The 23114-nt window shown below is 49.0% G+C and overlaps 1 protein-coding gene across 2 annotated transcripts in view; it reads left to right on the top strand.

Annotated features, from left to right (window-relative positions):
• Window positions 1-23114, top strand: part of MBD3 (methyl-CpG binding domain protein 3) — a 193289-nt gene that overhangs the window by 33468 nt on the left and 136707 nt on the right. For both annotated transcript variants that reach the window (XM_063915732.1, XM_063915722.1), the window contains exon 2: window positions 22665-22824. In XM_063915732.1, the coding sequence (XP_063771802.1) occupies window positions 22723-22824 (102 nt within the window). In that variant the 5' untranslated portion in view covers window positions 22665-22722. The remainder of the gene's footprint in view (window positions 1-22664; window positions 22825-23114) is intronic.

Raw genomic sequence — 23114 nt, 5'->3', positions numbered from 1 at the left:
TCACAACAAAGGGAAGGGTTTTATTTAAGCCTTTTTGTAGTTCCGAAGCCGAACGGCTCGGTCAAACCGATCCTAAACATAAAAAATCTGAATCTTTACTTGAAACGATTCAAGTTCAAAATGGAATCCCTGAGGATGCTTACCTGCATGTTCTCATTTATCCTCCTCACCAGGCTTATCTGAGATTTGCGGTTCAGGATTGCCATTACCAATTCCAGACGTTACCTTTCGGTCTCTCCACGGCGCCGAGGGTATTCACCAAAGTGATGGTGGAGATGATGGTTCTCTGCGTCAAAAAGGTGCTGCAGGGTCATTTGCACTCTCCCGCCCGTACTGGAGCTTTGGCATAAACCCCATGGTCATGTAGTGGACCCCAGCATCCTCTAGGACGTATGAGAAAAGAGGATTTTGATACCTACCGGTAAATCCTTTTCTCTAACGTCCTAGTGGATGCTGGGGACTCCGTAAGGACCATGGGGAATAGACGGGCTCCGCAGGAGACAGGGCACTTAAAGAATTAGGAATACTGGTGTGCACTGGCTCCTCCCTCTATGTCCCTCCTCCAGACCTCAGTTTGAATCTGTGCCTGGATGAGCTGGGTGCACCTTAGTGAGCTCTCCTGAGCTTTGCTAAATAGAAAGTATTTTGTTAGGATTTTTTTATTTTCAGAGAGATCTGCTGGCAACAGACTCTGCTATGTGGGACTGAGGGGAGAGAAGCAGCCCTACTCACTTTGGATAGGTCATGCTTTTTAGGCTACTGGACACCATTAGCTCCAGAGGGATCGAACGGTGGTTGGTCGTCCGATCCCAGAGCCGCGCCGCCGTCCCCCTCGCAGAGCCAGAAGCCGGCGTGAGAAGCAAGAAGACGTCAAAAGCGGCGGCAGAAGACTCCAGTCTTCATATGAGGTAGCGCACAGCACTGCAGCTGTGCGCCATTGCTCCCACATTAAACCCACACACTCCGGTCACTGTAGGGTGCAGGGGGGGGGGCGCCATGGGCAGCAATTAGAGACCTCTTGGCAAAGTGGCATATATACAGTTGGGCACTGTATATGTGCATGAGCCCCCGCCATTATTTTACACAAAATCGCGGGACAGAAGCCCGCCGCTGAGGGGGTGGGGCTTCTTCCTCAGCACTCACCAGCGCCATTTTCTCTCCACAGCTCCGCTGAGAGGAAGCTCTCCCCTACAGATTCACGGTAGAAAGAGGGTAAAAAGAGAGGGGGGGGGGGCACATAAATTTAGCGCAAAATCAGTATATACAGCAGCTACTGGGTAAACACTGAGTTACTGTGTAATTCCTGGGTCATATAGCGCTGGGGTGTGTGCTGGCATACTCTCTCTCTGTCTCTCCAAAAGGCCTTGTGGGGGTTCTGTCCTCAAATAGAGCATCCCCTGTGTGTGTGTGTGGTGTGTCGGTACGCTTGTGTCGGCATGTTTGACGAGGAAGGCTATGTGGAAGCAGAGCAGGTACAAATGAATGTGGGATCGCCGCCGACGCCCGATTGGATGGATATGTGGAAGGTTTTAAATGATAATGTTAATTCCTTGCATAAAAGGTTGGATAAAGCTGAAGCCTTGGGACAATCAGGGTCTCAACCCATGCCTGATCCTACAGCGCAGAGGCCATCAGGGTCTCAGAAGCGCCCACTATCCCAAATTGTTGACACAGATATCGACACGGATTCTGACTCCAGTGTCGATGGCGATGATGCAAAGTTGCAGCCTAAAATGGCTAAAGCCATCCGCTACATGATTATAGCAATGAAGGATGTATTGCACATCTCAGAGGAAACCCCAGTCCCTGACCAGAGGGTTTATATGTTTCAGGAAAAAAGGCATGAGGTAACCTTTCCCCCTTCACATGAGTTAAATGAGTTATGTGAAAAAGCTTGGGAATCTCCAGATAGAAAAATGCAGATTTCCAAACTGTTGCTTATGGCGTATCCTTTCCCGCCAGCGGACAGGTTACGCTGGGAATCCTCCCCTAGGGTAGACAAAGCTTTGACACGCTTATCTAAGAAGGTAGCCCTGCCGTCACAGGATACGGCCACCCTAAAAGATCCTGCGGATAGAAAGCAGGAAGGTATCCTGAAGTCCGTTTATGCACATTCATGTACCATACTAAGGCCGGCAATTGCGTCGGCCTGGATGTGTAGTGCTGTTACAGCATGGACAGATACTTTATCTGAGGAACTTGATACCTTGGACAAGGATACTATATTACTGACCCTGGGGCATATAAAAGACGCTGTCCTATATATGAGAGATGCCCAGAGAGACATTAGCCTACTGTGCTCTAGAATAAATGCAATGTCGATTTCTGCCAGAAGGGTCTTGTGGACTCTGCAATGGACAGGTGATGCCGACTCAAAAAGGCACATGGAGCTTTTACCTTATAAGGGTAAGGAATTGTTTGGGGACGGTCTCTCGGACCTAGTTTCCACAGCTATGGCTGGGAAGTCAAATTTTTTGCCATATATTCCCTCACAACCTAAGAAAGCACCATATTACCAAATGCAGTCCTTTCGATCACAAAGAGGCAAGAAAGTCCGAGGTGCGTCCTTTCTTGCCAGAGGTGGGGGTAGAGGAAAGAAGCTGCACAATACAGCTAGTTCCCAGGAACAGAAGTCCTCCCCGGCTTCCACTAAATCCACCGCATGACGCTGGGGCTCCACAGGTGGAGCCAGGATCGGTGGGGGCACGTCTCCGAAATTTCAGCCACCAGTGGGTTGCTCACGGGTGGATCCCTGGGCTATACAGATTGTATCTCAGGGATACAGGCTGGAATTCGAAGTGATGCCCCCTCACCGTTACCTCAAATCGGCCCTGCCAGCTTCCCCCATAGAGAGGGAAATAGTGTTAGCGGCAATTCACAAATTATATCTACAGCAGGTGGTGGTAATGGTTTCCCTCATTCAACAGGGAAGGGGTTACTATTCCACAATGTTTGTGGTACCGAAACCGGACGGTTCGGTCAGACCCATATTGAATTTAAAATCCCTGAACATTTACCTGAAAAGGTTCAAGTTCAAGATGGAATCGCTCAGAGCGGTCATTGCAAGCCTGGAAGAGGGGGATTTTATGGTGTCTCTGGACATAAAGGATGCTTACCTGCATGTCCCCATTTATCTACCTCATCAGGAGTACCTCAGATTTGTGGTACAGGACTGTCATTACCAATTCCAGACGTTGCCGTTTGGTCTGTCCACGGCACCGAGAATATTTACCAAGGTAATGGCAGAAATGATGGTGCTTCTGCGAAAGCAAGGAGTCACAATTATCCCATACTTGGACGATCTCCTCATAAAGGCGAGGTCCAGAGAGCAGTTGCTGATCAGCGTAGCACACTCTCGGGAAGTGTTGCAACAGCACGGTTGGATTCTGAATATTCCAAAGTCGCAGCTGATTCCTACGACGCGTCTGCCCTTCCTGGGCATGATTCTGGACACAGACCAGGAGAAGGTTTTTCTCCCGGCGGAGAAGGCTCAGGAGCTCGTGACTCTGGTCAGAGACCTCTTAAAACCAAAACAGGTGTCGGTGCATCGCTGCACGTGAGTCCTGGGAAAGATGGTGGCGTCATACGAAGCCATTCCCTTCGGCAGGTTCCATGCGAGGACCTTTCAGTGGGATCTGTTGGACAAGTGGTCCGGATCGCATCTTCAGATGCAGCGGCTGATCACCCTGTCCCCCAGGGCCAGGGTGTCTCTTCTGTGGTGGCTGCAGAGTGCTCACCTTCTCGAGGGTCGCAGGTTCGGCATTCAGGACTGGGTCCTGGTGATCACGGATGCAAGCCTCCGAGGGTGGGGGGCAGTCACACATGGAAGAAATTTCCAGGGTCTGTGGTCAAGTCAGGAGACTTGTCTGCACATCAATATCCTGGAACTAAGGGCCATATACAACGCCCTAAGTCAAGCGGAGCCTCTGCTTCGCAACTAACCGGTGCTGATTCAGTCAGACAACATCACCGCAGTGGCTCATGTAAACCGCCAAGGCGGCACAAGGAGCAGGGTGGCGATGGCGGAAGCCACCAGAATTCTTCGCTGGGCGGAGAATCACGTAAAAGCACTGTCAGCAGTGTTCATTCCGGGAGTGGACAACTGGGAAGCAGACTTCCTCAGCAGGCACGACCTCCACCCGGGAGAGTGGGGACTTCATCAAGAAGTCTTCACACAGATTACAAGTCGTTGGGAACTGCCACAGGTGGACATGATGGCATCCCACCTCAACAAAAAGCTACAAATGTATTGCGCCAGGTCAAGAGACCCTCAGGCGATAGCTGTGGACGCACTAGTGACACCGTGGGTGTTCCAGTCGGTTAATGTGTTTCCTCCTCTTCCTCTCATACCCAAGGTGCTGAGAATCGTAAGAAAAAGAGGAGTGAGAACAATACTCATTGTTCCGGATTGGCCAAGAAGGACTTGGTATCCGGAACTGCAAGAAATGCTCACAGAGGACCCATGGCCTCTGCCTCTCAGACAGGATCTGTTGCAACAGGGGCCCTGTCTGTTCCAAGACTTACCGCGGCTGCGTTTGACGGCATGGCGGTTGAACGCCGGATCCTAGCAGAAAAAGGCATTCCGGATGAGGTTATTCCTACGCTAATAAAGGCTAGGAAGGACGTGACGGCTAAACATTATCACCGTATATGGCGAAAATATGTTGCTTGGTGTGAGGCCAGGAAGGCCCCTACAGAGGAATTCCAGCTGGGCCGTTTCCTTCACTTCCTACAGTCGGTAGTGACTTTGGGCTTTAAATTGGGGTCCATTAAGGTCCAGATTTCAGCCCTATCCATTTTCTTTCAAAAGGAACTGGCTTCTCTTCCTGAAGTTCAGACGTTTGTTAAGGGAGTGCTGCATATTCATCCCCCTTTTGTGCCACCAGTGGCACCTTGGGATCTTAACGTGGTATTGAGTTTCCTGAAATCACACTGGTTTGAGCCACTTAAAACCGTGGAGTTAAAATATCTCACGTGGAAGGTGGTCATGCTATTAGCCTTGGCTTCGGCTAGGCGTGTGTCAGAATTGGCGGCTTTGTCACATAAAAGCCCCTATCTGGTTTTCCATATGGACAGGGCAGAATTACGGACTCGTCCGCAATTTCTGCCAAAAGTGGTGTCATCTTTTCATTTGAAGCAACCTATTGTGGTGCCTGCGGCTACTCGTGACTTGGAGGATGCCAAGTTACTAGATGCAGTCAGGGCTTTGAAGGTTTATGTAGCCAGAACGGCTGGAGTCAGGAAAACTGAGTCGCTGTTTATCCTGTATGCATCCAACAAGCTGGGTGCTCCTGCTTCAAAGCAAACTATTGCTCGCTGGATCTGTAACACGATTCAGCAGGCTCATTCTACGGCTGGATTGCCGCCTCCAAAATCGGTAAAAGCCCATTCCACAAGGAAGGTAGGCTCTTCTTGGGCAGCTGCCCGAGGGGTCTCTGCATTACAGCTTTGCCGAGCAGCTACTTGGTCGGGTTCAAACACTTTTGCAAAGTTCTACAAGTTTGATACCCTGGCTGAGGAGGACCTTGTGTTTGCTCATTCGGTGCTGCAGAGTCGTCCGCACTCTCCCGCCCGTTTGGGAGCTTTGGTATAATCCCCATGGTCCTTACGGAGTCCCCAGCATCCACTAGGACGTTAGAGAAAATAAGATTTTACTTACCGGTAAATCTATTTCTCGTAGTCCGTAGTGGATGCTGGGCGCCCGTCCCAAGTGCGGACTTCTTCTGCAATACTTGTATATAGTTATTGCTTAAATAAGGGTTATGTTATGGTTGCATCAGGTTTATCTGATGCTCTGTTGTTCATACTGTTAACTGGGTAAGTTTATCACGAGTTATACGGTGTGATTGGTGTGGCTGGTATGAGTCCTACCCTGGATTCCAAAATCCTTTCCTTGGACTGTCAGCTCTTCCGGGCACAGTTTCCTTAACTGAGGTCTGGAGGAGGGACATAGAGGGAGGAGCCAGTGCACACCAGTATTCCTAATTCTTTCTTAAAGTGCCCTGTCTCCTGCGGAGCCCGTCTATTCCCCATGGTCCTTACGGAGTCCCCAGCATCCACTACGGACTACGAGAAATAGATTTACCGGTAAGTAAAATCTTATTTCTCTAACGTCCTAAGTGGATGCTGGGGACTCCGTAAGGACCATGGGGATTAGCGGCTCCGCAGGAGACTGGGCACAACTATAAAGAAAGCTTTTAGACTACTGGTGTGCACTGGCTCCTCCCACTAAGACCCTCCTCCAGACCTCAGTTAGATTCTTGTGCCCGGCCGAGCTGGATGCACACTAGGGGCTCTCCTGAGCACCTATAAAGAAAGTATGTTTAGGTTTTTTATTTTCAGTGAGATCTGCTGGCAACAGACTCACTGCAGCGAGGGACTAAGGGGAGAAGAAGCGAACCTACCTAACAGGTGGTAGTTTGGGCTTCTTAGGCTACTGGACACCATTAGCTCCAGAGGGATCGACCGCAGGACCCAACCTTGGTGTTCGTTCCCGGAGCCGCGCCGCCGTTTCCCTTACAGAGCCAGAAGCACGAAGAAGGTCTGGAAAATCGGCGGCAGAAGACTTCAGTCTTCACCAAGGTAGCGCACAGCACTGCAGCTGTGCGCCATTGCTCCTCATGTACACCTCATACTTCGGTCACTGATGGGTGCAGGGCGCTGGGGGGGGGGGGGGCGGCGCCGGGGGGGGCGGCGCCCTGAGGGCAATAAATAACACCTTGGCTGGCAAAATATACATCATATATAGTCCCAGAGGCTATATAGATGTAAAATCACCCCTGCCAGTATCACAGAAAAAGCGGGAGAAAGTCCGCCGAAAAGGGGGCGGGGCTTCTCCCTCAGCACACTGGCGCCATTTTTCCCTCTCCGTTCCGCTGGAAGGAAGCTCCCTGGCTCTCCCCTGCAGTCTGAGAATACTTCAGAAGGGTAAAAAAGAGAGGGGGGCACTAAATTTAGGCGCAGTGTGTGTGTGTGTGTGTGTGTGTATGTATGTATGTATGTATGTATGTATGTATGTATGTATGTATGTGTGTATATATATATATATATATATATATATATATATATACACAGCTACAGGGATATCACTCATTGATAGTGGGATCCCAGTGTTATATAGCGCTCTGGTGTGTGCTGGCATACTCTCTCTCTCTGTCTCCCCAAAGGGCTTTGTGGGGTCCTGTCCTCTGTCAGAGCATTCCCTGTGTGTTTGCGGTGTGTCGGTACGGCTGTGTCGACATGTTTGATGAGGAGGCTTATGTGGAGGCGGAGCAGATGCCTGTAAATGTGATGTCACCCCCTGCGGGGTCGACACCTGAGTGGATGGTGCTGTGGAAGGAATTACGTGATAGTGTCGACTCCTTACATAAAAGGTTTGACGACCTACCTAATGTGGGACAGCTGGCTTCTCAGCCTGGGCCTGCCCAGGCGTCTCAAAAACCATCAGGGGCTCTAAAACGCCCGCTACCTCAGATGGTTGACACAGATGTCGACACGGATACTGACTCCAGTGTCGACGACTAAGAGACTAATGTAACTTCCAGTAGGGCCACACGTTACATGATTGAGGCAATGAAAAATGTGTTGCACATTTCTGATGTTAACCCCGGTACCACAAAGAAGGGTATAATGTTTGGAGAGAAAAAACTACCAGTAGCTTTTCCTCCATCTGAAGAGTTAAACGAAGTGTGTGAAGAAGCGTGGGCTTCCCCTGATAAAAAGATGGTAATTTCTAAGAGGTTACTAATGGCGTACCCTTTCCCGCCACAGGATAGGTCACGCTGGGAAACATCCCCTAGGGTGGATAAAGCGCTCACACGCTTGTCGAAAAAGGTGGCACTACCGTCTCCGGATACGGCCGCCCTGAAGGAATCTGCTGATAGAAAGCAGGAGGCTATCCTGAAATCTATATATATACACACACAGGTGTGATACTGAGACCGGCTATAGCTTCAGCCTGGATGTGCAGCGCTGCTGCTGCGTGGTCAGATTCCCTGTCAGAAAATATAGATACCCTAGACAGGGACACTATTTTGCTGAACGTAGAGCATATAAAAGACGCACTTTTATACATGAGGGATGCACAGAGGGATATTTGCCGGCTGGCACCCAAAATTAGTGCAATGTCCATTTCTGCCAGAAGAGGGTTATGGACTCAGCAGTGGACAGGTGATGCAGATTCCAAACGACACATGGAAGTTCTGCCTTATAAGGGTGAGGAATTGTTCGGGGATGGTCTCTCGGACCTCGTTTCCACAGCAACAGCTGGGAAGTCTACATTTTTGCCCCATGTTCCCTCACAACCAAAGAAAGCACCGTATTATCAGGTACAGTCCTTTCGGCCCAATAGGGGCAAGCGGGTTAAGGGCGCGTCCTTTCTGCCCAGAGGCAGAGGTAGAGGGAAAAAGCTGCAGCATACAGCCAATTCCCAGGAGCAAAAGTCCTCCCCCGCTTCCTCTAAGTCCACAGCATGACGCTGGGGCTCCACAGGCAGAGCCAGGTACGGTGGGGGCCAGTCTCAAGCATTTCAGCAATCAGTGGGCTCGCTCACGGGTGGATCCCTGGATCCTTCAAATAGTATCTCAGGGGTACAAACTAGAATTCGAGACGTCCCCCCCCCCCCCCCCGCCGTTTCCTCAGGCAGGGAGGCAGTGTTACAGGCAATTAAAAAGCTGTATTCACAACAAGTGATAGTAAAGGTGCCCCTACTTCAACAAGGAAGGGGTTACTATACCACAATGTTTGTGGTACCGAAACCGGACGGTTCGGTGAGACTCATTTTAAATTTGAAATCCTTGAACACACATATAAAAAAATGCAAGTTCAAGATGGAATCGCTCAGGGCGGTTATTTCAAGCCTGGACGAGGGAGATTACATGGTATCGCTGGACATCAAGGATGCTTACCTACATGTCCCCATTTACCATCCTCACCAGGAGTACCTCAGGTTTGTGGTACAAGATTGTCATTACTAAATTCCAGACGTTGCCGTTCGGTCTCTCCACGGCTCCGAGGGTCTTTACCAAGGTAATGGCGGAAATGATGATACTCCTTCGAAGGAAGGGAGTTTTAATTATCCCGTACTTGGACGATATCCTGATAAAGGCGAGGTCCAGAGAGCAGTTGTTGGTAGGGGTAGCACTATCTCGGGAAGTGCTACAACAGCACGGCTGGATTCTAAACATTCCAAAGTCACAGCTGGTCCCTACGACACGCCTGCTGTTCCTAGGGATGGTTCTGGACACAGAACAGAGAAAAGTGTTTCTCCCGGAGGAGAAGGCCAAGGAGCTGTCATCTCTAGTCAGAGGCCTCCTAAAACCAAAACAGGTGTCGGTGCATCACTGCACGCGGATCCTGGGAAAAATGGTAGCTTCCTACGAAGCGATTCCATTCGGCAGGTTTCATGCAAGAACCTTTCAGTGGGACCTGTTGGACAAGTGGTCCGGATCGCATCTTCAGATGCATCGTCTGATAACCCTGTCTCCAAGGACAAGGGTGTCTCTGCTGTGGTGGCTGCAGAGTGCTCATCTTCAAGAGGGCCGCAGATTCGGCATACAGGACTGGGTCCTGGTAACCACGGATGCCAGCCTTCGAGGCTGGGGAGCAGTCACACAGGGAAGAAACTTCCAAGGACTATGGTCAAGTCAGGAGACTTCCCTGCACATAAATATTCTGGAACTAAGGGCCATTTACAATGCCCTAAGTCAGGCAAAACCCCTGCTTCAAAACCAGCCGGTACTGATCCAGTCAGACAACATCACGGCAGTCGCCCATGTAAATCGACAGGGCGGCACGAGAAGCAGGACGGCGATGGCAGAAGCCACAAGGATTCTCCGATGGGCGGAAAATCACGTGTTAGCACTGTCAGCAGTGTTCATTCCGGGAGTGGACAACTGGGAAGCAGACTTCCTCAGCAGGCACGACCTCCACCCGGGAGAGTGGGGACTTCATCCAGAAGTCTTTCAAATGATTGTAAACCAGTGGGAAAAACCACAGGTGGACATGATGGCGTCCCGCCTAAACAAAAAGCTAGAAAAATATTGCGCCAGGTCAAGAGACCCGCAGGCGATAGCGGTGGACGCTCTGGTAACACCGTGGGTGTACCGATCGGTTTATGTGTTCCCTCCTCTTCCTCTCTTACCAAAGGTACTGAGGATAATAAGGAGAAGAGGAGTAAGAACTATACTCATTGTTCCGGATTGGCCAAGAAGAGCGTGGTATCCGGAACTTCAAGAAATGATGTCAGAGGACCCATGGCCTCTACCGCTCAGACAGGACCTGCTGCAGCAGGGGCCCGGTCTGTTCCAAGACTTACCGCGGCTGCGTTTGACGGCATGGCGGTTGAACACCGGATCCTGAAGGAAAAGGGCATTCCGGAGGAAGTCATTCCTACGCTGATAAAAGCTAGGAAAGAAGTAACCGCGAACCATTATCACCGCATATGGCGAAAATATGTTGCGTGGTGTGAGGCCAGGAAGGCCCCAACGGTAGAATTTCAGCTGGGCCAGTTCCTGCACTTCCTACAGTCAGGGGTGACTATGGGCCTTAAATTGGGTTCCATTAAGGTCCAGATTTCGGCTTTATCGATCTTCTTCCAGAGAGAATTGGCTTCACTACCTGAAGTTCAGACTTTTGTTAAGGAAGTGCTGCATAATCAGCCCCCTTTTGTGCCTCCAGTGGCACCTTGGGATCTCAACGTGGTGTTGGATTTCCTAAAGTCACATTGGTTTGAGCCACTGAAAACCGTGGATTTAAAATATCTCGCGTGGAAAGTGGTCATGTTGTTGGCCTTGGCTTCGGCCAGGCGTGTTTCAGAATTGGCGGCTTTGTCATGTAAAAGCCCTTATCTGATTTTCCATATGGATAGGGCAGAATTGAGGACTCGTCCCCAGTTTCTCCCCAAAGTGGTATCCGCTTTTCATCTGAACCAACCTATCGTGGTGCCTGCGGCTACGAATGACTTGGAGGCTTCCAAGTTGTTGGATGTAGTCAGGGCCCTAAAAATTTATGTTTCCAGGACAGCTGGAGTCAGGAAGACTGACTCGCTTTTTATCCTGTATGCGCCCAACAAGTTGGGTGCACCTGCTTCTAAGCAGACTATTGCTCGCTGGATCTGTAGTACGATTCAGCTTGCACATTCTGCGGCTGGACTGCCGCATCCTAAATCAGTAAAAGCCCATTCCACGAGGAAAGTGGGCTCTTCTTGGGCGGCTGCCCGAGGGGTCTCTGCTCTTCAACTTTGCCGAGCTGCTACTTGGTCAGGGGCAAACACGTTTGCTAAATTCTACAAATTTGATACCCTGGCTGAGGAGGACCTTGAGTTCTCTCATTCGGTGCTGCAGAGTCATCCGCACTCTCCCGCCCGTTTGGGAGCTTTGGTATAATCCCCATGGTCCTTACGGAGTCCCAGCATCCACTTAGGACTATGAGAAATAGAATTACCGGTGAGTAAATTCTTATTTTTCTCCTAGTCCGTAGAGGATACTGGGCGCCTGTCCCAGTGCGTACTTTACCTGCAGTTTTGTTATTACAGTTACACAAGTTGTGTTATATTCGTTCAGCATGTTGCTGTCATTGATTCATGCCTCTTGGCGTATGTTCTGTTGAATGCCATGTTGTGCGGCATGGTTGAGGTGTGAGCTGGTATGTATCCCACCACTAGTATTAAAGTAAATCCTTTCCTTGAAATGTCAGTCTCCCTGGGCACAGTTCCTATAACTGAGGTATGAATGAGGGGCATAGAGGGAGGAGCCAGTTCACACCCATTGAAAAGTCTTAAAGTGCCCATGGCTCCTGCGGAACAGTCTATACCCCATGGTCATGAAGTGGACCCCAGCATCCTCTACGGACTAGGAGAAAAGGATTTACCGGTAGGTATCAAAATCCTATTTTCTCTAACGTCCTAGTGGATGCTGGGAACTCCGTAAGGACCATGGGGAATAGCGGGCTCCGCAGGAGACTGGGCACTCTAAAAAAAAAAAAAAAAAAAAAAAGATTTAGTACTATCTGGTGTGCACTGGCTCCTCCCTCTATGCCCCTCCTCCAGACCTCAGTTAGAATCTGTGCCCGGCCGAGCTGGGTGCTCCTAGTGGGCTCTCCTGAGCTTGCTAGAAAAGAAAGTATTTTGTTAGGTTTTTTATTTTCAGAGAGCTTCTGCTGGCAACAGACTCTCTGCTACGAGGGACTGAGGGGAGAGAAGCAAACCTACTCACGGCAGCTAGGTAGCGCTTCTTAGGCTACTTTACACTATTAGCTCCAGAGGGATCGAACACAGGTACCTAACCTTGATCGTCCGTTCCCGGAGCCGCGCCGCCGTCCCCCTCGCAGAGCCAGAAGAACAGAAGCAGCAGAAGCAAGAAAACATCGAAATCGGCGGCTGAAGACTCCTGTCTTCACTTAAGGTAGCGCACAGCACTGCAGCTGTGCGCCATTGCTCCCACAGCACACCGCACACTCTGGTCACTGTAGGGCGCAGGGGGGGGGGCGCCCTGGGCAGCAATTAAGTACCTTTTTGGCAAAAAGAGGCATATATACAGTCTGGGACTGTATATATGCCCGAGCCCCCGCCATTTTTTACACATTAAAGTGGGACAGAAGCCCGCCGCTGAGGGGGCGGGGCCTTCTTCCTCAGCACACCAGCGCCATTTTCTCTTCACAGCTCCGCTGGAAGGACGCTCCCCAGGCTCTCCCCTGCAGTATACAGGTGCATTAAAGGGTAAAAAAGAGAGGGGGGGCACATAAATTTAGGCGCAGTATGTATGTATGTGTGATATATATATATATATATATATATATATCAGCAGCTACAGGGTAAACACTAAGGTACAGTGTAATCCCTGGGTTATATAGCGCTGGGGGGGTGTGCTGGCATACTCTCTCTCTCTGTCTCCCCAAAAGCCTTTGTGGGGTCCTGTCCTCAGTCAGAGCATTCCCTGTGTGTGTGCGGTGTGTCGGTACGAAACCTGTGTCGACATGTTTGATGAGGAAGGATACGTGGAGGCAGAACAAGTGCAGCTGAGTGTGGTGTCGCCACCGACGGTGCCGACACCTGATTGGATGGATATGTGGAAGGTGTTAAATGATAATGTAAACTCCTTGCATAACAGATTGGATAAAACTGTAACCGGGGGACAGTCAAGGTCTCAGCCCATGCCTGATCCTACAGCGCAGAGGCCGTCGGGGTCTCAAAAGCGCACACTATCCCAGATAGTTGACACAGATGTGGACACGGATTTTGACTCCAGTGTCGATGACGATGAGGCAAAGTTGCAGCCTAAAATGACTGAAGCCATCCGCTACATGATTGTAGCAATTAAGGATGTATTACACATTTCTGAGGAAAATCCTGTCCCTGACGAGGATTTATATGTATGGGGAGAAAAAGCATGAAGTGACTTTTTCCCCTTCACATGAATTAAATGAATTATGTAAAAAAGCGTGGGATTCCCCTGACAGGAAGGTGATAGTTTCCAAGAGATTACTTATGGCGTATCCTTTCCCGCCAACGGACAGGTTACGCTGGGAATCCTCCCCTAGGGTAGACAAGGCGTTGACACGCTTGTCCAAGAAGGTGGCCCTGCCGTCTCCGGATACGGCCGCCCTAAAGGATCCTGCGGATAGAAAGCAGGAAGGTATCCTGAAGTCGGTTTATACACATTCTGGCACACTGCTGAGTCCAGCAATTGCTTCGGCCTGGATGTGTAGTGCGGTAGCTGCATGGACGGATTCTCTGTCTGAGGAGTTAGATACCCTGGACAGGGACACTGTTCTAGTGACCCTGGCACATATCAAGGACGCGGTCCTATATATGCGGGATGCCCAGAGGGACATTTGCCTGCTGGGCTCTAGAGTTAACGCAATGTCCATTTCTGCCAGAAGGGTCTTATGGACTCTGCAATGGACAGAGGATACCGACTCTAAAAAAACACATGGAGGTTTTACCTTATAAGGGTGAGGAATTGTTTGGGGACGGTCTCTCGGACCTAGTTTCCACAGCTACGGCTGGGAAGTCAAATTTCTTGCCTTATGTCCCTCCACAGCCTAAGAGAGCACCGTATTACCAAATGCAGTCCTTTCGTTCTCAGAGGAGCAAGAAGGTCAGAGGTGCGTCCTTTCTTGCCAGAGGCAGGGGTAGAGGAAAAAAGCTGCACCATGCAGTTAGTTCCCAGGAACAAAAGTCTTCCCCGGCTTCCACTAAATCCACCGCATGATGCTGGAGCTCCACAGGCGGAGCCAGGAGCCGTGGGGGCGCGTCTCCGACTTTTCAGCCACCAGTGGGTTCGCTCACAGGTGGATACTTGGGCTATCCAAATTGTGTCTCAGGGATACAGGCTGGAATTCGAGGTGATGCCCCCTCACCGTTACCTAAAATCGGCCTTACCAACTTCCCCCATGGAAAGGGAGATAGTGTTGGAGGCAATTCACAAACTCTTTCTCCAGCAGGTGGTGGTAGAGGTCCCCCCCCCCCCCCCCCTTCAAAGGGGAAGGGGCTACTATTCCACTATGTTTGTGGTACCGAAACTGGACGGTTCGGTCAGACCCATTTTAAATTTAAAATCCCTGAACATTTATCTGAAGAAATACAAGTTCAAAATGGAATCGCTCAGAGCGGTCATTGCAAGCCTGGAGGAAGGGGATTTTATGGTGTCTCTGGACATCAAGGATGCTTACTTGAGTGTCCCCATTTATCCGCCTCATCAGGAGTACCTCAGGTTTGTGGTACGGGACTGTCATTACCAATTCCAGACGTTGCCGTTTGGCCTGTCCACGGCACCGAGAGTTTTTACCAAAGTGATGGCGGAAATGATGGTGCTCCTTCGGAAGCGAGGGGTTACATTTATCCCATACTTGGACGATCTCCTCATAAAGGCGAGGTCCAGGGAGCAGTTGCTGATCAGCGTAGCACACTCTCAGGAAGTGTTGCGTCAGCACGGCTGGATTCTGAACATTCCAAAGTCGCAGCTGATTCCTGCGACGCGTCTGCCCTTCCTGGGCATGATTCTGGACACAGACCAGAAGAAGGTTTTTCTCCCGGAGGAGAAGGCTCAGGAGCTCGTGACTCTGGTCAGAGACCTCCTAAAGCCAAAACAGGTGTCGGTGCATCGCTGCACGCGAGTCCTGGGAAAGATGGTGGCGTCATACGAAGCCATTCCCTTCGGTAGGTTCCATGCGAGGATCTTTCAGTGGGATCTGCTGGACAAGTGGTCCGGATCGCATCTTCAGATGCATCGGATGATCACCCTGTCCCCCAGGGCCAGGGTGTCTCTTCTGTGGTGGCTACAAGGTGCTCACCTCCTCGTGGGCCTCAGATTCGGCATACAGGACTGGGTCCTGGTGACCACGGATGCAAGCCTCCGAGGGTGGGGGGCAGTCACTCAAGGAAGAAACTTCGAAGGGTTGTGGTCAAGTCAGGAGACTTGTCTGCACATCAATATCCTGGAACTAAGGGCCATATACAACGCCCTGAGTTAAGCGGAGCCTCTGCTTCGAAACCAACCAGTGCTGATTCAGTCAGACAACATCACGGCAGTGGCCCATGTAAACCGCCAGGGCGGCACAAGAAGCAGGGTGGCAATGGCAGAAGCCACCAGGATTCTTCGGTGGGCGGAGAATCACGTACTAGCACTGTCAGCAGTGTTCATTCCGGGAGTGGACAACTGGGAAGCAGACTTCCTCAGCAGACACGACCTCCACCCGGGAGAGTGGGGACTTCATCAAGAAGTCTTCACGCAGATTGCAAATCGATGGGAACTGCCACAGGTGGACATGATGGCGTCCCGTCTCAACAAAAAGCTAATTAGATATTACGCCAGGTCAAGGGACCCTCAGGCGATAGCTGTGGAGGCACTAGTAACACCGTGGGTGTTCCAGTCGGTCTACGTGTTTCCTCCTCTTCCTCTCATACCAAAGGTGCTGAGAATTGTAAGAAAAAGAGGAGTGAGACCAATACTCATTGTTCCGGATTGGCCAAGAAGGACTTGGTACCCGGAATTGCAAGAAATGCTCACAGAGGACCCATGGCCTCTGCCTCTCAGACAGGACCTGTTACAACAAGGGCCCTGTCTGTTTCAAGACTTACCGCGGCTGCGTTTGACGGCATGGCGGTTGAACACCGGATCCTAGCAGAAAAGGGCATTCCGGAAGCAGTTATTCCTACGCTGATAAAGGCTAGGAAGGACGTGACCGCAAAACATTATCACCGTATATGGCGAAATTATGTTGCTTGGTGTGAGGCCAGGAAGGCCCCTACAGAGGAATTACAGCTGAGTCGATTCCTGCACTTCCTATAGTCAGGTGTGACTATGGGCCTAAAATTAGGGTCCATAAAGGTCCAGATTTCGGCCCTATCCATTTTCTTTCAAAAAGAACTGGCTTCACTGCCTGAGGTTCAGACGTTTGTTAAGGGAGTGCTGCATATTCAGCCTCCTTTTGTGCCACCAGTGGCACCTTGGGATCTTAACGTGATCTTGGCTTTCCTGAAATCCTACTGGTTTGAGCCACTTAAGACGGTGGAGCTTAAGTATCTCACGTGGAAAGTGGTCATGCTGTTGGCCCTAGCCCAGCTAGGCGTGTGTCAGAATTGGCGGCTTTGTCATGTAAAAGCCCCTATCTGGTTTTCCATATGGACAGGGCAGAATTGCGAACTCGTCCGCAGTTTCTGCCAAAGGTGGTGTCATCTTTTCATCTGAATCAACCCATTGTGGTGCCTGCGGCTACTCGTGACTTGGAGGATTCCAAGTTGCTTGATGTAGTCAGGGCTTTGAAGATCTATGTTGCCAGGACGGCTGGAGTCAGGAAGACTGACTCGCTGTTTATCCTGTATGCATCCAACAAGCTGGGTGCTCCTGCTTCAAAGCAAACCATTGCTCGCTGGATCTGTAACACGATTCAGCAGGCTCATTCTGCGGCTGGATTGCCGCATCCAAAATCAGTGAAAGCCCATTCCACAAGGAAGGTGGGCTCTTCTTGGGCGGCTGCCCGAGGGGTCTCGGCATTACAGCTTTGCCGAGCTGCTACTTGGTCGGGTTCAAACACATTTGCAAAGTTCTACAAGTTTGATACCCTGGCTGAGGAGGACTTGGTGTTTGCCCATTCGGTGCTGCAGAGTCGTCCGCACTCTCCCGCCCGTTTGGGAGCTTTGGTATAATCCCCATGGTCCTTACGGAGTTCCCAGCATCCACTAGGACGTCAGAGAAAATAAGAATTTACTTACCGATAATTCTATTTCTCGTAGTCCGTAGTGGATGCTGGGCGCCCATCCCAAGTGCGGATTGTCTGCAATACTTGTACATAGTTATTGTTAACTAATCGGGTTCTTGTTGTGAGCCATCTATTCAGAGGCTCCTCTGTTATCATGCTGTTAACTGGGTTTCATATCACAAGTTGTACGGTGTGATTGGTGTGGCTGGTATGAGTCTTACCCGGGATTCAAAATCCTTCCTTATTGTGTACGCTCGCCCGGGCACAGTATCCTAACTGAGGCTTGGAGGAGGGTCATAGGGGGAGGAGCCAGTGCACACCAGATAGTCCTAAAGCTTTCTTTAGATGTGCCCAGTCTCCTGCGGAGCCGCTATTCCCCATGGTCCTTACGGAGTTCCCAGCATCCACTACGGGCTACGAGAAATAGAATTATCGGTAAGTAAATTCTTATTTTTTTGGCTATGGAACCGGGAGAATACATGTTATCTCTGGATATACAGGATGCTTACCTACATGTGCCCATAGCGCGGTCTCATCAATGTTACCTCAGGTTTGCCATCCTCCAGCAACATTTTCAGTTCCAAGCCTTACCTTTCGGGCTAGCAACAGCACTCAGGGTATTTACCAAAATTATGGTGGTTATGGCAGATTATCTCCGCAAACAGGAGATAAGAATATTTCCATACCTCGTCGACCTTTTAATCCTAGCATATTCACAGGAATTACTTTTGAACCATCTTCAACAGACAGTAGTTTGTCTACAAAGACACGGGTGGCTCATAAACTGGAAAAAGTCGTCTCTGAATCCGACACAACGGATGGTTCATTTGGGGGCCATATTAGATCCAGGTCTACAGAGAATTTTCATGCCAGAGAAAAAGATATCCAAGGTGCAAGTAATGACTCGGGAGTCGTTGCACACTCAGACAATGTCAGTCCATGCAGCAATGCGACTGTTGGGTCTGATGGTGTCAACCTTCGACATGTTGGAATATGCACAATTCCACTCCAGACTTCTACAGCACCTTATTCTGACCAAATGGAACGGAAATCATCAGACAATAAAAAAACAGATGATAAAGTTCCAGTAAACGTAAGAAGGTCTCTAGCTTGGTGGCTACAGAGGGACCATTTAAACAAGGGGAGACCATTTTGGATAAAGGAACGGCAAGTCCTGACAACAGATGCCAGTCTTCAGGGCTGGGGAGCGGTGCTCGAAAGCCTTTGGTTCCAAAGAAAATGGACCATAAGGGAAAGTCGCCTGCCAATAAATCTGTTGGAAATGAGGGCCATATATATGGCTCTAGTTCAGGCAAAGGACAGTCTGCAAGGAAGACCAGTCCAGATCCGCTCAGACAATGCAACAGCGGTAGCGTACCTCAATCATCAGGGAGGAACTCACAGCAAAAGATTTATGGAGGAAGTAACTCGCATACTAAAGTGGGCAGAGCTCCATCCTCCAGCATTGTCAGCAGTTTTTGTTCCAGGAGTACTGAACTGGGAAGCAGATTTTCTAAGTCGACACACCATTCAGGAAACCGAATGGGCATTACACCCAGAAGTATTTCAGACTATAGTGAACAGGTGGGGTCTGCCAGAGATAGATCTCATGGCGTCTCGTCTGAACAACAAAGTTCCAATGTACGGATCAAGAACAAATGATCCCGGAGCGATCCTTGTAGACGCACTGTCAGTAAATTGGAATTTTCATCTGGCATATCGGTTTCCTCCAATCTCTGTTACCCAAAGTAGTGAGGAAAATAAAGCAAGCAAAGGGAGCCATAATTCTAATAGCTCCAGCTTGGCCATGAAGGCATTGGTACACAGATCTACTAAGGATGTCCATGGAAGCACCAATACTGCTCCCTTAACGTCCAGATCTGCTAATGCAGGGTCCTTATTATCACAGCCATTTGGATCGTCTAGCTTTCACGGCTTGGCTATTGAGACCTCTATCCTAGAAGCTAGAGTATTTTCAAAACAAGTAATTCAAACTATGCTTAGAGCAAGAAAACCTTCTTCAGCTCGTATTTATCATTGTATATGGCAAGCCTATATTCATTGGTGTAGTGAAAAAAGTCTGAATCCAAGATCTTTTAAAGTATCCAGGATTTGGGCTTTTCTTCAAGCAGGATTGGATAAGAGGTTAAATGTAGCTTCCTTGATAGTTCAAGTATCAGCATTAACTATATGGTTTCAGAGAAAGATTGCTGACTTACAGGATGTGCGTAATTTCTTTCAGGGAGTTTTACACATTCAACCTCTGTTTGTTCCTACTGCAGCTCCCTGGGATTTGAATCTGGTTCTTAAAATCCTTCAGGGACCTCCGTTTGAACCACTTAAGAGAGTAGATCTTAATCGGTTGACGGCTAAAGTGCTCTTTCTACTGGCAATTGCGTCAGCTAGAAGAGTGTCAGATTTAGGAGCACTGTCGTGTATGTCTCCTTTTCTAATATTTTTTTCCAGAAAAGGCAGTTCTCAGAACTAGGCCTGATTATCTTCCGAAGGTGGTTTCAAAATTTCACCTTAACTAAGAGATTGTAGTCCCAGCTTTTCATGTATCGGGACTTTCTGCGGGAGAATGGTCGCTGGGCGTGGTCCGGGCTTTAAGAATCTACGTAGATCATACTAGTGCCATCAGAAAGACAGATTCTTCCTTCATCCTCTATGGATTTCACAGAAGAGGATGGCCTGCTAGTAAACAGACGCTGGCAAGATAGCTCCGAATGGTAATTTCAGAAGCTTATTCTCGCGCTGATCTCCCTACTCCGGCTAATGTCTCTGCTTACTATACACGTAAGGTAGGTCCTTCATGGGCAGCACAACATGGTGCTTCAGCAGAACAGAAAAGTAAGGCAGCCACATGGTCTTCCATTAACGCATTCATTAGACATTATGCCATGGATACTTTTGCCTCTCATGACGCTGAATTCGGGCGAAAGGCTCCCCTGTCTAATCAGGAGCGTCCCCCATCACTAAAACTGGCTTTGGGAATCCCAATGTTATCCTGTCGATAACCTGTGGACCCAGCCGGAGAAATAGACGTTATGGTAAGAAGTTACCGTTGATAACGTAATTTCTCCTATGTCCACAGGGGTCCCACCCTGACGCACCTGATTTGAGGATCTTTACAATCGCTAAACCTCTTCCCTCTTGTATGGAAGGGTTTGCATGTATGTTCTTATCGCCTGAATATGTTTCTACCTGATGCTCCTGCCTAATTGCTGTGGAAATAACTGATTTGACTGAATCAGTGGGCGGGATTATATGGAGGAGCCCCGATGCATCCTGAGAGGCCAGAAAGCTCGTGATCGTTTGGTGCCATTTCCGCTGTCGCTCCGGCATATCCCAATGTTATCCTGTGGACATAAGAGAAATCACGTTATCAATGGTAAGTTCTTACCATAACGTCTATTTTAGACGCTTAAAACAATTGAATCGGTACCGTTGTCTGCAAAATGCCTTTATGATGATGGCACCTTGCGGCTTTCTCTTACACATATAGCGATACGACAAATAATTTGCGTTGCTGGGCTTCAGTAATTCTTGGGTATGTGCACGTTGTGGTGGCACTTTTGACGAGAATTTACTGTTATGCGTTACAAATAAAAGATAATTATCATAGTCTGTCTGGGAATGTTCATGTGTTGATTAGCTGGACAATAACTGCATCTGACATTGTACAGTAAAGGTGTGGATCACTGGGTCGACAGTCACTGGGTCGACCACTTTTTGTCTACATGCACTAGGTCGACATGAATTTTCCTTTATTTTTTTGTGTTTACTCCGTAAAATGAGCAGGAACGCCACTTAGTGCACTGCGACCGCTTACCATGCTTCTGACCAGGTGCTCGCTTTGCTACTGCTGCACTCGGCACAGGTCACTATTCCCAGTCGTAGTCTATGTGGATCATAAAGTATGAAAAATAATTGAATTAAATTTTTTTTTAAAACTTATGTCGACCAGTAGTGGTTGACCGATTTACTGTCGACCCAAGTCTGGTAAACCTAACTGCAGACATACAGTAATTGGTTGTTTCCTACTGGGATAACATCTGAAGCCAATTAACCAATTTGTGTTTCTTTTTCAAATGTGTAATACCCCTTTTTCCACTGACTTCATAATCCCAATCCGGATTCTGGTCAGTGTAAATGCAACCTACCCGGGAATAACTCCCGGGTCCCTGGCTCTGCTTCTGACCAGAGTCACGGAGATAGACCCGTCTGTTTCCCAGGTTGCAGTGGAAAAGGGGTATAAGGCAGGCATTCCCAACCTCTGTCCTCAAGGCACACTAATTCCGCTATCAGACATGCAACTAAATCCCGGGTTATTGCACGCACAGCAACCTGGGATTTCCGCATGTGTGAAAGTAATACCCCTTTTACACTCACAGGGGCGGGTCATTCCCGGGAATGTGTCCCTGTATATTTCCCGGGACACATTCCCGGGAATGACCCTTTTACATTAGCGGGCCGACCCGGCATATTGCCAGGTCGGTGACGTCACAGCTGATGCTACCGGAGGCGGTGCTTGGAGATAATCTTCTCCAAGCACCGCCTCCTCCTATGCAGAGAACGGGTGCCGGGAAGCCTTGACCCGGTATATCCGTTCACACTGCACAGCTTCCCGGAACGGTCCCGGATTCATCCCAGGTCGAGACCTGGGTTGAAATCCCGGGATGCTCGTCCTGGGAAATTGTCCCTGTACCCATTCACACTCACAAAAATCCCAGGGTGATGCGCGTTCACGTGCAATATCCCGGGATTTTTCTGCAAGTGTAAAAGGGGTATAAGTGACCTGGGTCATTGAGATGAGACATGGGAATTTGCCGCCTTGATAGAAAAAAATAATAATTAAGTTCTTTGGGGCAGATGTATTAAGACTGAAGAAGTGATAAATGGAAGGTGATAACGCACCAGCCTATCCGCTCCTGTCGGTCATTTTTCAAACCCATAATGATTAGCTGGTGCGTTATCACCTTCCACTTATCACTTCTCCAGACTTACTACATCTGCCCCATTGTGCTTACCTGTCGTCTATTTGATGTACAGTTGTGCTTCTGATTGTCCACATTGTTTTATGATAGGCAAAACCAGTGCTAGTGGCTGCCAGTCAGTTTGTGCGTCAGATAATTATTTATAGTCAATCTATCTGGTTTAAATGAAAATCTGCTAATAGATGGGAGCATTTGACCATTTGCTCCCAAACACTGGAAAATGGTCAAAAACTCTTTCAGACAAATTGGTTAAATTAGTGATTTAACCAGTATGCCTGAACGACCAGTTTTGTCCGTTTCCAGTGTTTGGGAGTCATTTGCACCCATCCATTACCATATTTTTATTCCAAACAGCCAGATTGGACAGATAGTCTGCCAGATAATTGTATAGTGTATGTCCATCTATAGATGTCTCTGTACTTTCAATTCATATTAAGTTTCCCATCTCATCGTGATGTTTCTTTTCAGTCCCAGTGGGAAGAAATTCCGTAGTAAGCCACAACTGGCACGGTACCTGGGAAACTCCATGGACCTCAGCACATTTGACTTCCGCACTGGGAAAATGCTGATGAGCAAAATCAACAAAAACCGTCAGCGAATGCGATATGATGGATTGAATCAAACAAAGGTATTTCAATTAAACCTGTGATAAAGCTAAATATTTATCTTATTTAAAACCCTTTAAGAGGTCTAAGAACACTGTACGCTATTGACGTATGGAGTACCGTAAGGGTACGCACGTTGCGTAACAATCGCTTAGCCGTGGTTCGCTCACGGCCAAGAGATCACAGGCAGGCACGCTATTGGCTGCTGACTAACGTAATGGTTCGCTATAGCGTAGCGGACGCTCGGGACCACGAGGAGATCACCAGCGGCGCAGACGCTCACAATGTTTAAACCTTTATATCTAAACCATAA

Source organism: Pseudophryne corroboree, chromosome 1 (genome assembly GCF_028390025.1).
Source record: "Pseudophryne corroboree isolate aPseCor3 chromosome 1, aPseCor3.hap2, whole genome shotgun sequence".
In the NCBI taxonomy this organism is placed as follows: Eukaryota; Metazoa; Chordata; class Amphibia; order Anura; family Myobatrachidae; genus Pseudophryne; species Pseudophryne corroboree.
Note: the sequence above shows the minus strand (reverse complement) of the source record. Positions and strands in the feature narration are given on the sequence as shown.